A 14,022-nucleotide genomic window follows, 5' to 3' on the forward strand; every position below is an offset into this window, starting at 1 on the left:
ATATTACATTAAATACTCAATATATTAGAATTGATCAATGTATTAAAATTAATTAACTACTAGATGACAGACTTATAATAGATTGGAAACTTTTACCATTAAAAAACAGAATAATTTAGATTAGAAACTCAATATTAGAATTGATTAAGGTATTAGAACTGATTAACTCCTCAAACCCATACTGAACTAGATAAGGTAGGTACAATGATCATCACACTTAGTACCACCATGAGAACCACACCTCCAAATTATACACAAGCAATCCTTCTGATACTCCTGCTCCTAACTGACTGGAAAGCAACTGCAAACAATAGATATCCAATACCAATCATAGCAAACTCCAAAGGAATTACCCAACCAAACTGGCATCTCATAATAGACAGAAACTCAAACCATCAGTCTTTCACATACCAGCCCTCCCCAAATTCAACAAGTAGAAAACCAAGAAACCCATACAAAACTAAAAAACAACCCCACCAAAGATCACTCATATACCCGAAAACAACGCACCAATAGAATACACCACTCTCAAATGTGCTTATATGAACATCAGAGCCATAGGCCCTAAAACAGAACGCATAAAAAACTGGATAGAAGAAGATAACCTAGACTGCCTTTTCCTCACAGAGATTTGGCTCACCTCTGACACAGACCCCAGAATAACTGAAGTCTGCCCGAAAAGCCACAAAATAACACTAGTATGCAGAGAAAATAAGAGGAGGAGGAATTGCCATCATAGCCAGAGACACATTAAACATAAAAATACAAGACAAAACAACTGACCAATACATGGATTTACTAGCCTGTCAATTCTCAAGCACCTCATTTAAAGGAACACTAGCATGCATACTATGTTATATAACCCCAAGTAACTAGAGCACAGCTAAACCAATATTTGAAGAATTTATTTATCGAAACTTTCTAGCAACAACCTACAACCTCCTTCTAGGAGACCTCAACCTCCACCTCAAAAACCAATCCTGCAAAAATGCAGAAACCTTACTAGCATATCTCGAAACCTTAACATATAAAATCTTAGATCCTCAAGCCACACACAAAAAAGGACACTAGCTGGACATCGCAGCCTACATGTCCCAACAGACCACACAACCAGAGATCCAAACGGAAAATGGAACCGTTCCCTTTGGTCTGCTCACTACACTTACTCCTTCGAAATCAATTGGACCAGCAACAAAAACATTCCAACTACTCAACAGACAACCTACAACTCTCGCAAACATATAGATCCCACCATATTCTGGACAAAAACAGGCACCATAATCCAACACTACACACCTAAAGACTTCATCTCAAAATGGGCCCTTTTGAGTACTGTTACCCTGGACGAACTAGCCCCAGAAAAAACCAAAATCCACAGAAAATCAGACAAGTGGTTCGACAACGAACTACTCCAACTCAAAAGACAATGCAGTCAACTAGAAAGAAAATGGAAAAAAAAGCGGCCAAGAGACCACAAAAACAGCATGGATAGTAACAAACCGAAAATACAAACAAAAACTGAAAGAAAAAAGAAAGACATACTACTCAAAACAAATAGGAGATGGACCTCAAGACACAAAAAAGCTATTCCAGCTACTAAAAGTCCTCACAAACACCACACCTTACATAGCCAACAGCAACTCCCCCCACCTTCAGCCACCCTCCTAGCCACATACTTCAAAAACAAGATTGCAAACATCAGAGCCTCATTAAACGGAACACCCACACACATAGAGACATCATTTCCCCCTACAGAAAAAGAACCAGTTGCAGCAGATATAACCTGGTCTCATTTCTCACCCATACAATGGGCAGAGTTCAACAATCTTTATAATAAATACAGCCATGCAGCCTGCGACCTTAACCATTGCCCCCCATACCTACTGAAAACCTCAAGTACATTTTTCCACTCCCTGCTTCTACAATGGATACACTCTTCACTACTAGAGAGTCATTTCCCACAAGAACTCAGCGAAATCATCATAACTCCGATATTAAAAGACCCCAAAGAAGCAACGGACCAACCATCCAACTAAAGACCCATAGTCTCAATCCCACTGTACGTCAAACTGATGGAAGGTCTCATAGCCAAAACTTTAGCCTCTTACCTTGATAATCACAACGTACTCCACCCCACACAGTCGGGTTTCAGAGCCAATTACAGCACGGAGACACTACTAGGAACACTAATGGACAGTGCAAGACAATACCTCAATACAGGCAAGAAAATCCTGCTCATACAACTAGACCTCTCTGCAGCCTTCGACCTGGTAGATCACGACATTCTTCTACAAACTCTAGACTCCATAGGAATCTCAGGCAAAGTACTTGCATGGTTCAAAGGCTTCCTACAATCAAGAACTTACAGGGTTAAAATAATGCAAGAAAAATCAGAACCATGGTCCAACCCCTGCGGAGTTCTCCAAGGATCACCCTATCACCCACACTATTCAATATATACATAGCCTCCCTCAGCTCCTACCTAGACAATCATGGCATAACTTCATAAAGCTATGCAGATGACATCACTATTCTCCTCCCCTTCGACCACCATGACAAGCACAATACACAGAACACTCGAAACGGTAGCAACATGGATGACGGAGCACAAATTAAAACTTAACCCTGACAAAACAAACTTCATCCTCCTAGAAAACAACAAAACTCCAACCTTAACAAATCTAGTAATAAACTTGATCTCATACCCAATTCAACCCACACTAAAACTTCTAGGAGTTATAATTGACAGAGGCTGTATCATGCAACCACAGATCAACAAAGTAATAAAAGCATCGTTCATGACCATGAGAAATCTAAGACAAATCCGAAAATTCTTCGACAAGAAGCAATTCCTACTTTTGGTACAATCTCTTATCCTTGGACTAATAGACTACTGCAACATACTATACCTCCCATGCCCAGCGACCATGATAAAACAATTACAAACAATACAAAATACAGCCCTGAGACTCGTCTACTCACTGAAAAAATATGACCATATCACAGAGGCATACCATGCCTCACATTGGCTTCCAATACAAGCAAGAGTACACTTCAAATTCTACTGCCTACTTTTCAAGGCTATTAACGGAGAAAGCCCAACCTACTGGAATAACCGACTAACTCAATCCTCTTCAACCAGGCACAGGAGAACCCACTCGCTATTCACACACCTATCATCCAAAAATGTCCAAACGAAAAAAAATATATGACAACCTAATAGCCTCCAAAGCAGCTAAACTGGACAGACAAATCACCACTCTGTTATCATCGACCACAAGCTACAAAACTTTCAAGAAAGAGATTAAAACCATACTCTTCAAAAAATACATAAAACCCATCTAGCACGACCAGTCCCTACCCAACCCCCCCTCCCCCAACCCTCTCTATACCCTTAATACTCTCTAATGTTCTTCTATCTACCCAACATAGTCTAAAATATTTCTAATTTACCCAATAATGATCTTAAGATCTCGACTTCTCTTTGGTAATTCTTTACCCAACATATATCACCTTAAGATCTCAACAACCCTTTGGTACTTCTTAAATAAATATTATGACATCGCTTATGCTGTTCCTGCAAACTTTTAATGTAATTCTTGTTAACTTTGATGTAATCCGCCTTGAACTGCAAGGCATTGGCGGAATAAAAATCACTAATGTAATGTAATTAACAGCGCTAGAGACCAGTTATTGTGGAGTAGGATTGTACAGGTTAGTTGCCTAAATACTTCAGGAACAGATATGTTTTTAGATGTTTCCTAAATTCCCCATAAGTAGTAGGCATGATCAATTGTTCCAGATCTTTGCCTCATAATGCCACTTGATGTGAGAGAAGATGTTGATGGTGTTTTTGAAATTTACATCCTTTAACCGGTGGGGAAACAAAATTTGAGTGCGAGCTTCTCTTATGTCTGTTGTTTGAGAAAGAGAACAGGTCAGTTATATTTAGGGGCTAAATCGAATAGTGCCTTAAAGCAAAAGCATCCAAATTTAAACTTCACGGTAGCCAATGCAGAAGTCAGTAGGAAGGTGTTACATGATCGAACTTACTGACAGCAAAGGTAGAAATGTATTTCTCTGGTGGTGTACTATATGCAGAGTCTGGCATCATGGGCTTCAGTAGAAATGTTGGTTTTGAAATTGCATTTGGTCTATATTTTGCACTGTATAGGAGGAAATGCAAGGGGGACACCTTAAACTATTTATCATGCAATTTGCCATTAATTGAGGGATTAACATTTTTAATTGATGTACAGACCTACTATTTACTCAACTATGCAGTCTGCATGTGTAAATCTCATTATTTACACATGGAGATGCTTCTAAAATAGCCTCCTGTATCCTTGGTGGTTCATGCTGTTTAATTTCTCCCATCTACCTATTATGGGGATGGGACATTCTGGCACCTTAGCATCACTAATTCACTAACCATTTCATTCTTAAGATAAGGAGTGTATGCAGTGGAAGGTTTTTTTTAGCATGGCGGTTATAATAATAATTTGTGGCCAAACATTTGTGATAGTATGAAAAATCAGAACTAGCATAAAAATATAATTTTTGAATAACTTTTACTTTATAGACACTTTTCCGGGGAGAACTTGGCTTACCAATTCTGTGTGTGGGTTCAGTGTGGAACAGCTGGGACATAATGAGAAATGGTAAGCAATAATGCCACCAAACATTCTCTTATAATGCAGTACATGTGTTCGTAGAGAGAGACCTAGAAACAATAACTTGTGAGCACTTTAAAGGACACATGACCTTCCTACTGAACCCTCTGAAATGCATTACCGACCAGTCAGTTCTTGTGAACAGACTAGTAATTAGATCTGGTGCAGTTCACTACTGTTCCTCTTTATTCTCCCTTGCCTTCCCCAGGCAGCTTTCCTTTTGCAGTTTTCAGCCACTTTATAAAGGTTTGTATGCAGAATCAAGATGCACAAGTTATGCAACCCATATATCTAAGAATCTCATACTAAACACCAGGTTTATATTACCCAGTTGAACAATAATCAAGCCTACAAGAGAGAGCAGGACCCAAGTTTAAAAAAAGTACAGTTTGTGTACCAAGCCCAAGAACACAAAAATGCTAATATGTGATTGGTAAAAATCAGATAAATATGGGAAGAGTCCTAATATGATTTTGACTTGATGTGCTGCTGGCACCACCCTGGAGAGCTTGTAATGTGGAACTGCTTTCAGATACTGTGTGCATATTTGCTGACCTGAGAAAATGGCTCACCGCATGGTTTTCTGCACGATTGCTCATTCTCCAATCCAGCCATGCAAATAAGCTCATCAATATTGAAATGCCATGTAAATTAGTAGAGCAATTAATGCTCTAATATGTCTTCTTGATGCACAAAAAAAAGTGATCGCTTTTAGCGATCCAAAAAAGCAACTAGGCAAGACCAGTCGCTTACCTGTCTAACCATAGTTTAGCCCTTTTTTCTTTTTTAATGGGTACAGCGATGTGTCTTTCCTCCCCCTCCCCCCCCCCCCCCCCCACTGACAAACCAGTACTGGGAACTGACATCCCCTCCCGGCAGTGAAAATGGCAGGAGGGATGCCCACTCTTCCTGCCACCGAAGGCCCACTCCCACATCAGGTGCACCCACCCAAAATCATCCCCTCCCTCCACACCAAAAAAAGGCAGGAGGGATGTCCATTCCCTCCTGTCACCAGATGCTCCCCCATACCTCTTTTTGAAGATGGAAGCAGGAGGGAGGCACGGTGATTCCACCTTCAAGGCCCTCTAATCCAAAATGTCAGGCTTTCCCTCCTCGGCGCATAATGTGATGCATGCATGGTGAGGGACCTTAGGCATCTGAGCCAGTCAGTGGGAGGGTTCATGGTGACAGGAGTTGGGAGGGGATGATTTGGGGGGGGGGGGTCACCTGGTGCAGGAGAGGGCCTTCAGTGGGAGTGGACATCACTCTTGCTGTTTTACTGCCATAGGGGGAGGAGGCGGCATGGTAGGGGGGAATGGGCATCCCTTCTGATTTTCGCTAGCCGCATTCATCGATGAGAGTGGTCATTGGCAGGGGTGAGGCTTTTTTTTATGGGGCTTGTGACCCTGAGCAAGTCACCTAATCCTCCACTGCCCCAGGTACATTAGACAGACTGTGAGACCAATGGGACAGATAGAGAAAATGCTTGAGTACCTGATTTGTAACCCATTGTGAGATCCTTTGGGAGATTGGCCTGAAAACTTGAATGAATAAATAAATAAAGGAATATCAGCTGTATAATTCTGCCAAATTTCAGCCTCAGATATGGACTAATTACTTCTTTAAAGAATGAGAAACATTTGTCAAAAAAGTAATTAACCCCGGAAATCACTTATCGCACTTCAGGTACATTTTAGGCACTTGCAGTTCTTTGGCTGTAGAATATGAAAAACATCAAAAGTTGTGAAAAAAATTGCATAGATCTATTCTACTGACCCTATAGAGTACAAAACTTATTTACCTATCCAAACTTACCGTATTTTTCGTACTATAAGACGCACCTGACCTTAAGACGCACCTAGGTTTAGAAGAGGAAAACAAGAAAAAAAATATTCTGAACCAAATGGTGTACTAATATATTTAATAAAATATACCAGGCTCTGCTCCCAGCCTGCCTCACTCTATGCCAGGCTCAGCACCCTGTCCCACCTCCCTGCCCTGTACCGTGCCCTCTGGTGGTCTAGTGGTAGCCTGGGACATGAGGGATCCATCCCAGATGACAACAATTTTTTAATCCCCCCTCCATCCCTTTTTTTCACCTTTTTAAATTCTGGTGGTCTAGTGATATATCGGCAGGAGCGAGCTTTCTGTGCTGAGCCCCTCCCTCGCTGGACGGCTGCCTCAGATCTCGCGGCCAGCGGCGCACAAGGCAGGAGCAAGCTTTTCACGCTTCAGCCTGGGAGCGCACCACTCCCTGAATGGCTGCTGTCAGTTCTCAGCAGACGTCCCTTCTTCAAGAAATAAGATGCTTTGCTTCAACTCAGTGCCATAGAGGAAGTTCCTCCTACCCAGAAAAATCAAGGGTTTTACTCCAGAGTCTGCAGGTACAGGGACAAACTTTGTCCTCATGTCATTCTATAAAACCTTGAGACTAGTATCAATATGTAAAAACTTGTTGGGGACAGCCGCCAATATAACAACTGGTTGGAAGTTTTACAATTGTTTAGAGGTTTCGATAAATGCCTGTGGGAGCAAAGGATTCAGGAACATTGAGAATTTTGGATATTCATTGCACCACCACCCGTTTGTTCAGATAAATGACAATAGTTGATGGCAATCTTGTTTCAAAAACATATGGTGGTGTTGGGAACTTCTGAAGTGCAATGATGGTTCCTTGATATCCTTTCCTGGTAGTAGAAGTAACAATTGGCACTGAGCATTTTTTTCACACATATTTGTGATTAAGCATCTGTGGTGATATTTTAAGTATGTTGAGGGGGGGGGGGGTTAATTCACATTTTTTCATATACTGTATAGTTTTTTTATATGAATCCCTGAAATTTTGAGGGCAGGGCTAATTATTAGCTTCATATAAGAACATAATAGCCTTATTGGGTCAGACCAATGGTTCATCAAGCCCAGCAGCCCATTCTCATGGTGGCCAATCCAGGTTACTAGTACCTGGCCAAAACCCAATGTGTAGCAATATTCCATGCTACCGATACAGGGCAAGCAGTGGCTTTCCCCATGTCTTTCTCAATAACAGACTATGGACTTTTCCTCCAGGAACTTGTCCAAACCTTTCTTAAAACCAGATATGCTATCTGCTCTTACCACATCCTCTGGCAACACGTTCCAGAGCTTAACTATTCTGAGTGAAAAAATATTTCCTCCTATTGGTTTTAAAAGTATTTCCTTTTAACTTTGTGTGTCCCGTAGTTTTTGTCATTTTTGACAGTGAAAAATCGATCTACCTGTACCTGTTCTACTCCACTCAGGATGTTGTAGACTTCAATATCTCCCCTCAGCCGTCTCAGTCTTCTCATATGAGAGGAGTTCCATCCCCTTTACCATCTTGGTCGCTCTTATTTGAACCTTTTTGATTTTTGTGTAAAAACTTAACACATCTTAGACAGTTAGCAACTGAATTCAATGATTAAAAACAAACAAACGCAGAAGCTGCTTATGGAATTAAATGAGTTACTGTTAAGTGACATTTGTGTCTTGGCTGCCTTTGATGTGGCAACAAGAGTCTTGTCTGCTGATCAGACTCCTACCATCTGCAACATCCTTCCATTATATGCCCAGCTGCTCAAGTATCTTACTGTTACTGCAACAGATTCATCCATCATTGCTGGCATCAAGGAGCATTTCCAACATTTAATAGACACTTATTTTCCTATTCTCTACACAGTGTAGGTTCTCTTCTACACCCATGTCTGAAAGACAATCCAATTATCCTCCTTGAAACACAAGCATCTGAAACTTTTTGGGAAGGTTGTACCAAATCCAGATTGAAATGGAAGGATGTATTTGTGATTTATAAGCAGTTAAATAGAATATTGCCCCTTTTTTTATACTTTTTAAAAAATATTTAAATATAAAGTCATGTGTTTCAAGCTTGTGCAAATGAGGACAGAGTCAGCAGGATAGAGCTTGTGAAGATGAAACCTGCGGTGGACAGGGCAGAAATGGGGACAGAGACAAACTTTGACTCTGGTCATAAAAAAAGGATAATATTGGGCTCTGAAATGTATTGCCATCCTCAACCCAACTTTAATTGGAAAGGCAAGTAACAATGTGCCCTTGCTCCTGCCTCTAGTGTCATTTTCAAAAATGATGGTACAAGACCCATGAGGTTTTCAAAATTTATAGTGCTTCCTCATTTGGCAGACTGACATATGGTGGTGGAGGAAGAGGATGGCATAGAACACTTCCTTGAGACTAAGTAAGTAGGTCTAAGAGGTTACAACAGATTTGGGTGCACTGTGGTCAACAAGCCTCTCTGTGCTGGGTGTCCCTGGGGTTGGGGAAAGACCTAGACTTTGACAAACCCCCTTAAAGGTGGGAGGGAAAGAAGTGGTGGCAATGTCTATAAGATGAAACTTAGTACAACAAAGTTATTTCTTCAAACAGGCATGCTGTGTGTGAGCACAGACAGATAAAATTGACATACTCTGACTTTTTCACCATTTCCATGTTGCATGCCCCACTTGAGCTCCCCAACCCTAGTGTTCTTAGAGCATGGCCCCTTGTAGTATCTCTATGTAAGGAACTGATTTATGGTTGCATTGTTAACTCTTTCACAAGACTTTTTATCCTCTCCTTCATACGTGATCTGGAAGAGTCCTGTTTTATGTTAACACCTTGTTGTATTATTTTTATTCCTCCCTCCCCCCACCTTAGGGTTTGTGGAAGTTTTAAACAATGCAAGAAATAATAAATCAGGGAGCAGTTTTTCCAGGTTCACACTGCTGAAACTGAAGCAGTCATCTGCGGTGGGTGGAGCTAGTCTGGGGGCCAAGCACATAGGAGATGCTCTGCCACTGGATTATGCTGCCAACGTTGACGTCTTCTACATGCACTCTTTTTCATAGTGCCAGAACTGTATGCGGTAGGATTCTGTTCTATTAGAAGTATCAAAAGTGATGCATTGGACATTTGTACATGTCTTGTTTTTTAATACAATATTTAACTATTTGGGAGGGCAGGGACTTTTGGTCAGTTGTTTTCAAGAGATAAGATGTGACCTTTTTTCTTAAACTTAAATTTTGCTGCTTACATTCTCAGGAGAGGACTTTTACTTTGCCTGCTCCTTTCTGTGTAATGAAAAAAAAAACCTATGTTGGAAATTCATAGTGAAAACTTTAATTAAAAAAAATTTGCAAAATATTTAAGGATAACTCAAAATATTTTGCCATTTTCTTACAGTAGTTATGACACCTTTGTGAGAGAAATATTTTGTATTTCCACAAAATTGTACTTTGTCCATATTTTGGTTCTGAAATGCAAAACATAGTCTCTAACTTAGAGACTGCCTTTATGAATATATATGTTTAAAAACAGTACTGCACCAGCAGCTCTCCTGTAACTGGCACAATCTGCCAGACTGATATATAGGCTTCACTTATTATTTGCTGCTGGGACCGCAACTGATGCAAATGAAACCAAATCAAGATGATAAATATAGGCATACTATAGCAAGGGCTGAGGCTGAAACTATGACTTGGGCCTTACAATATGGCACTGCAGCATACAAGAACCAGGACTGGATTCCCAAGTTTTCCTTGCCCCTGTTCATCTAATATTGGGGTTGAGGCACCAAGCTCAGCCTCGTAGTAAAGCCAGATTCAAATTCTAGGGCTTGCTATATTGGGTAAGTCTTCCATTACCTTAGATACAAAATTAGATTGTAAGCCCTCTGGGAACAGGAAGATATCTACTATGCCCAAATATGACTCACTTTGAGCTATTACTGAAAGGTATGAGCTAAATGAAAATACAATACATTAAATAGGGCCACTGGGGGAGAGAAAATGCACAGACCTGAGGGGAAGAAAAACTGCCTCCCAACACAACAAAGTGAGCCTGTCCTGCTCTGTGGTGTGGTAGGGGGGGGCGGAACCACCCTCACTGCCATCTCACTGAGTGTGCCAGCACCTCTCTGCCCCCTCCCCCTTGTACCCCTTTAAAATCTTCACTAGCACAAGTAACTACCTTAGCCTGTTACTTGCGCAGGCTGGGCTTTCTCTGAAATCACTTCTGAGCCATTGGTCCAAGCAGTGATGTCAGAGAGAGAGTGCCAGTGTGAGCAGCAGGTAGCAAAGCTGCTCACACTGGAGGAGTGGGAAGGGACAGCATGGGGGGGGAGGAGGGGGCAAGACTGCTCTGAATGCCTCCCACCCTTGCTAAGACACTGGTCCTGCTCCTGGATTTCACTGCATTGGATACTAATGCTGATGAGATGCTAATTAAAAAGAGGGTGATGTCGATGCTAAACATGACCCCAGGGAAGATTTTCCAAATGGGAGGCTGGAAATACCATATAACAAAAAAGCTCTAATTCATGCAAAAACAAAATGTCTAGTGCCTGTGTACACTCCATGAGGGATTTATATACCACAGGTCCAAATTCATTCAATCTACAGCTGTCAGTCAACACTTGAAACCAGATACCAAAAAAAAGGGAAAGGTTACTTATGCAAATAACAGCAGTTATTTTAAACCTGATAAGGGTCCTTTGTTTCACCAAAGCTGCATCAGGGGTAGTGACACTTCACAGTTGACCATAATGTTTTTAAATGTGGCTGAAACCATGTTAGACACTGATATTCAAGTTGGCCAGTCCTACCAGGAACAGCATCTTTTAAACTAGGGGTGTCCAATGTCGTTCCTCAAGGGCCGCAATCCAGTCGGGTTTTCAGGATTTCCCCAATGAATATGCATGAGATCTATTAGCATACAATGAAAGCAGTGCATGCAAATAGACCTCATATATATTCATTAGGGAAATCCTGAAAATCCAACTGGACTGCGGCCCTCGAGGACCGACATTGGACACCCCTGTTTTAAACAATGTCTCCAAAGTCAGCCTGGCCTGAACATAAGCGAAGCAGCTGTGGTCTGCTCTCCAACTGGATAATGTGCATTTACTAATGGCTGCCCCTATCCTGTCTGGGTCAAAGTCTCTCCTCAAGGGCCGCAATCCAGTCGGGTTTTCATGATTTCCCCAATGAATATGCATGAGATCTATTTGCATGCACTGCTTTCATTGTATGCTGATAGATTTCATGCATATTCATTGGGGAATCCTGAAAACCCAACTGGATTGTGGCCCTCAAGGAGGGACTTTGACATGCCTGGTCTATGGGCTTTAGGCTAGAGCAGGGCTAGACAATTCCAGTCCTTGTGAACCAGAGCCAGGTCAGGTTTTCAGGATATCCACAATAAATATGCATGAGATAGATGTGCATGCAAATCCATCTCATACATATTCATTGCGGATATCCTGAAAACCTGACCTGGCTCCGGCTCTCGAGGACTGGAATTGCCTACCCCTGGGTTAGAGCATGACATGGGGACAAATTTGTCCCTGTCCCATTCCTGTAAGCTCTGCCTTAACTGTACAAGCCTCAAAAACTTATGATTTTGTTTGAGGCTTGTGCAGATGAGGACAAAGAATGCAGGAATGGGACAGGAAAATGAGTTCCAACCAGGAAACATTTGTCCCCCAATCCAGATAAAAGGCCAAAGCTCTGTTACAGGATGTGCATGAGATTTTGGGGAAAACAGCAGCAGCTATACCAATGCCGAGACTGGTCCTGTGCCAGACATAATTCCTCTTCCTCCAACTGGCAGAAATCTGCACATAAAAATTAAATTCTTGCAAAAACAGTCCAAATTCTGCAAGTTTGACATTTAAACAATATTTTTGCTAATGATCCAGTATTTCAGTACAATTCAGTATTTTTATTAAACTATACTAGAAAAAACAGTCTTCAAGTTTATCTTGCTTATTGGCATTCTTCTAGCAGCACACCTTTATAAAAGCCCATCATAGTGAATTTGCTTGTGATCTGTCAGCTGATGCTGCCCCTAGAACTGTGCCACCCTAAGCTGGTGCATAATCCTCCTCAGGCATGTAATTTATCAGTTACCAGCATTGCAATTCATCAGACCCATTACAAGAGTCGGAAGCAGGAAGAACTTTGGGAAAAAAGAAGAAAAGTATGTAATGTGCTCAGCAAAGTACATCAGCACAGTTATTTACCGTAACAGGTGTTATCAGGGGACAGCAGGCAGATAGTCTCAAATATGGGTGACATCATCCACAGAGCCCAGTACAACAGTCTGAAAAGTGAACTGTCATTTTAAAAAACTTTTGAAGTGCTCACAACTATCCGTACCACACATGTGCGACTGCCTTTCCCACCAAAGAGGCTCACGGTTACATAAGCAAGCTAAGATGTGAACCAGGGGAGGTGGGAGGGATGTGAGAATATCTGCCTGCTGTCCCTGGATAAAGCAGTTACTTGCCGTAACAGGTGTTATCCAGGAACAGCAGGCAGATAGTCTCACATGTTGGTGACATCATTCACAGAGCCCTGCTATGGACACTTGAAAAGTGCATTGCCACTTTAAGATTTTATAAAGTTCACTAGCAAAAAAGACAAGCTCCTACAGCCTACCTGTAGGAAGGAATACCAATTCCTAAAGGGCCAATGATGAGGTACAATTTGAGATGTCCTACAACATCCTGGCGGATAGACCACTGGTCATGGAATAAAGTGGGATTTTTATAAGAACCAATATTTCTCTCTACCTCATTTTGCCCAATTCTTCTCTTTCTTTGTTTCACCCTATGCACCATATCTTTCTCCTCTCTCCAACACCCTGACCAACAATTTTTTCTATTCCTTCCATTTCAGCATCTCTTTCCCTCACTCCATCCATTCTTCCATCCTATGTCTCAAGTTCATGCTTGCTCCCTCCTTCCTTCTATCCTTTATCTGTCAAAGAAAACACCCAGGTAGTCCAAGACTGCTTGGGTGAGAGTCTAATGCACAATCCAACCAAGGTCCTCTAGCACCTAGATCACCTAATCCACCATGTGTCAACCCTCCATCAACAAGGGACTCTGTCTGACTAGTCAAACAAGACAGGGCTCAATTGCAGAGCCATGTTATTTAAGCCGCTACAACTGCCATCACCTTAGCGAAGGCACAAGTCATTGCTAGTCCAAAGGGCAGAGCCAAAAACAGCAATGTTTGTGCAAGATGTGAAACCGCAAGTAACTGGTGGGCTGGAAAGATCAGACTGTGCAAGCATGCCCCCATGAATCCAGAGAGGCAAAGGCCTCCCCTACCACTGCTTAACAGATCACACTGTTTCCATGTGAGATAATGGAATCGTAAGAGCCTTACTAACATGCTGCAGCTCCAGATGATTTCCAGAGCAGAACTAATACACACATGCAGAAGAGCTAAATTGTACATGGCCCTAAGGAGCTCAGTGAAGTACAGAACAGGCACAGAGAAAAATCCAAACTGGATTCCTTCTGCAGATGGCA

General features: G+C 41.7%; 1 protein-coding gene across 1 annotated transcript in view; it reads left to right on the plus strand.

Annotated features, from left to right (window-relative positions):
• The window catches only part of NAGK (N-acetylglucosamine kinase), a 104,310-nt gene extending 92,954 nt beyond the window's left edge, over positions 1-11,356 (plus strand). Inside the window, exons 9-10 of the mRNA XM_033953349.1 lie at positions 4,583-4,661; positions 9,360-11,356. Coding sequence (XP_033809240.1) covers positions 4,583-4,661; positions 9,360-9,550 — 270 coding nt within the window. The 3' untranslated portion in view covers positions 9,551-11,356. The remainder of the gene's footprint in view (positions 1-4,582; positions 4,662-9,359) is intronic.
• Positions 11,357-14,022: the final 2,666 nt, after the last annotated feature.

Source organism: Geotrypetes seraphini, chromosome 1 (assembly GCF_902459505.1).
Source record: "Geotrypetes seraphini chromosome 1, aGeoSer1.1, whole genome shotgun sequence".
In the NCBI taxonomy this organism is placed as follows: Eukaryota; Metazoa; Chordata; class Amphibia; order Gymnophiona; family Dermophiidae; genus Geotrypetes; species Geotrypetes seraphini.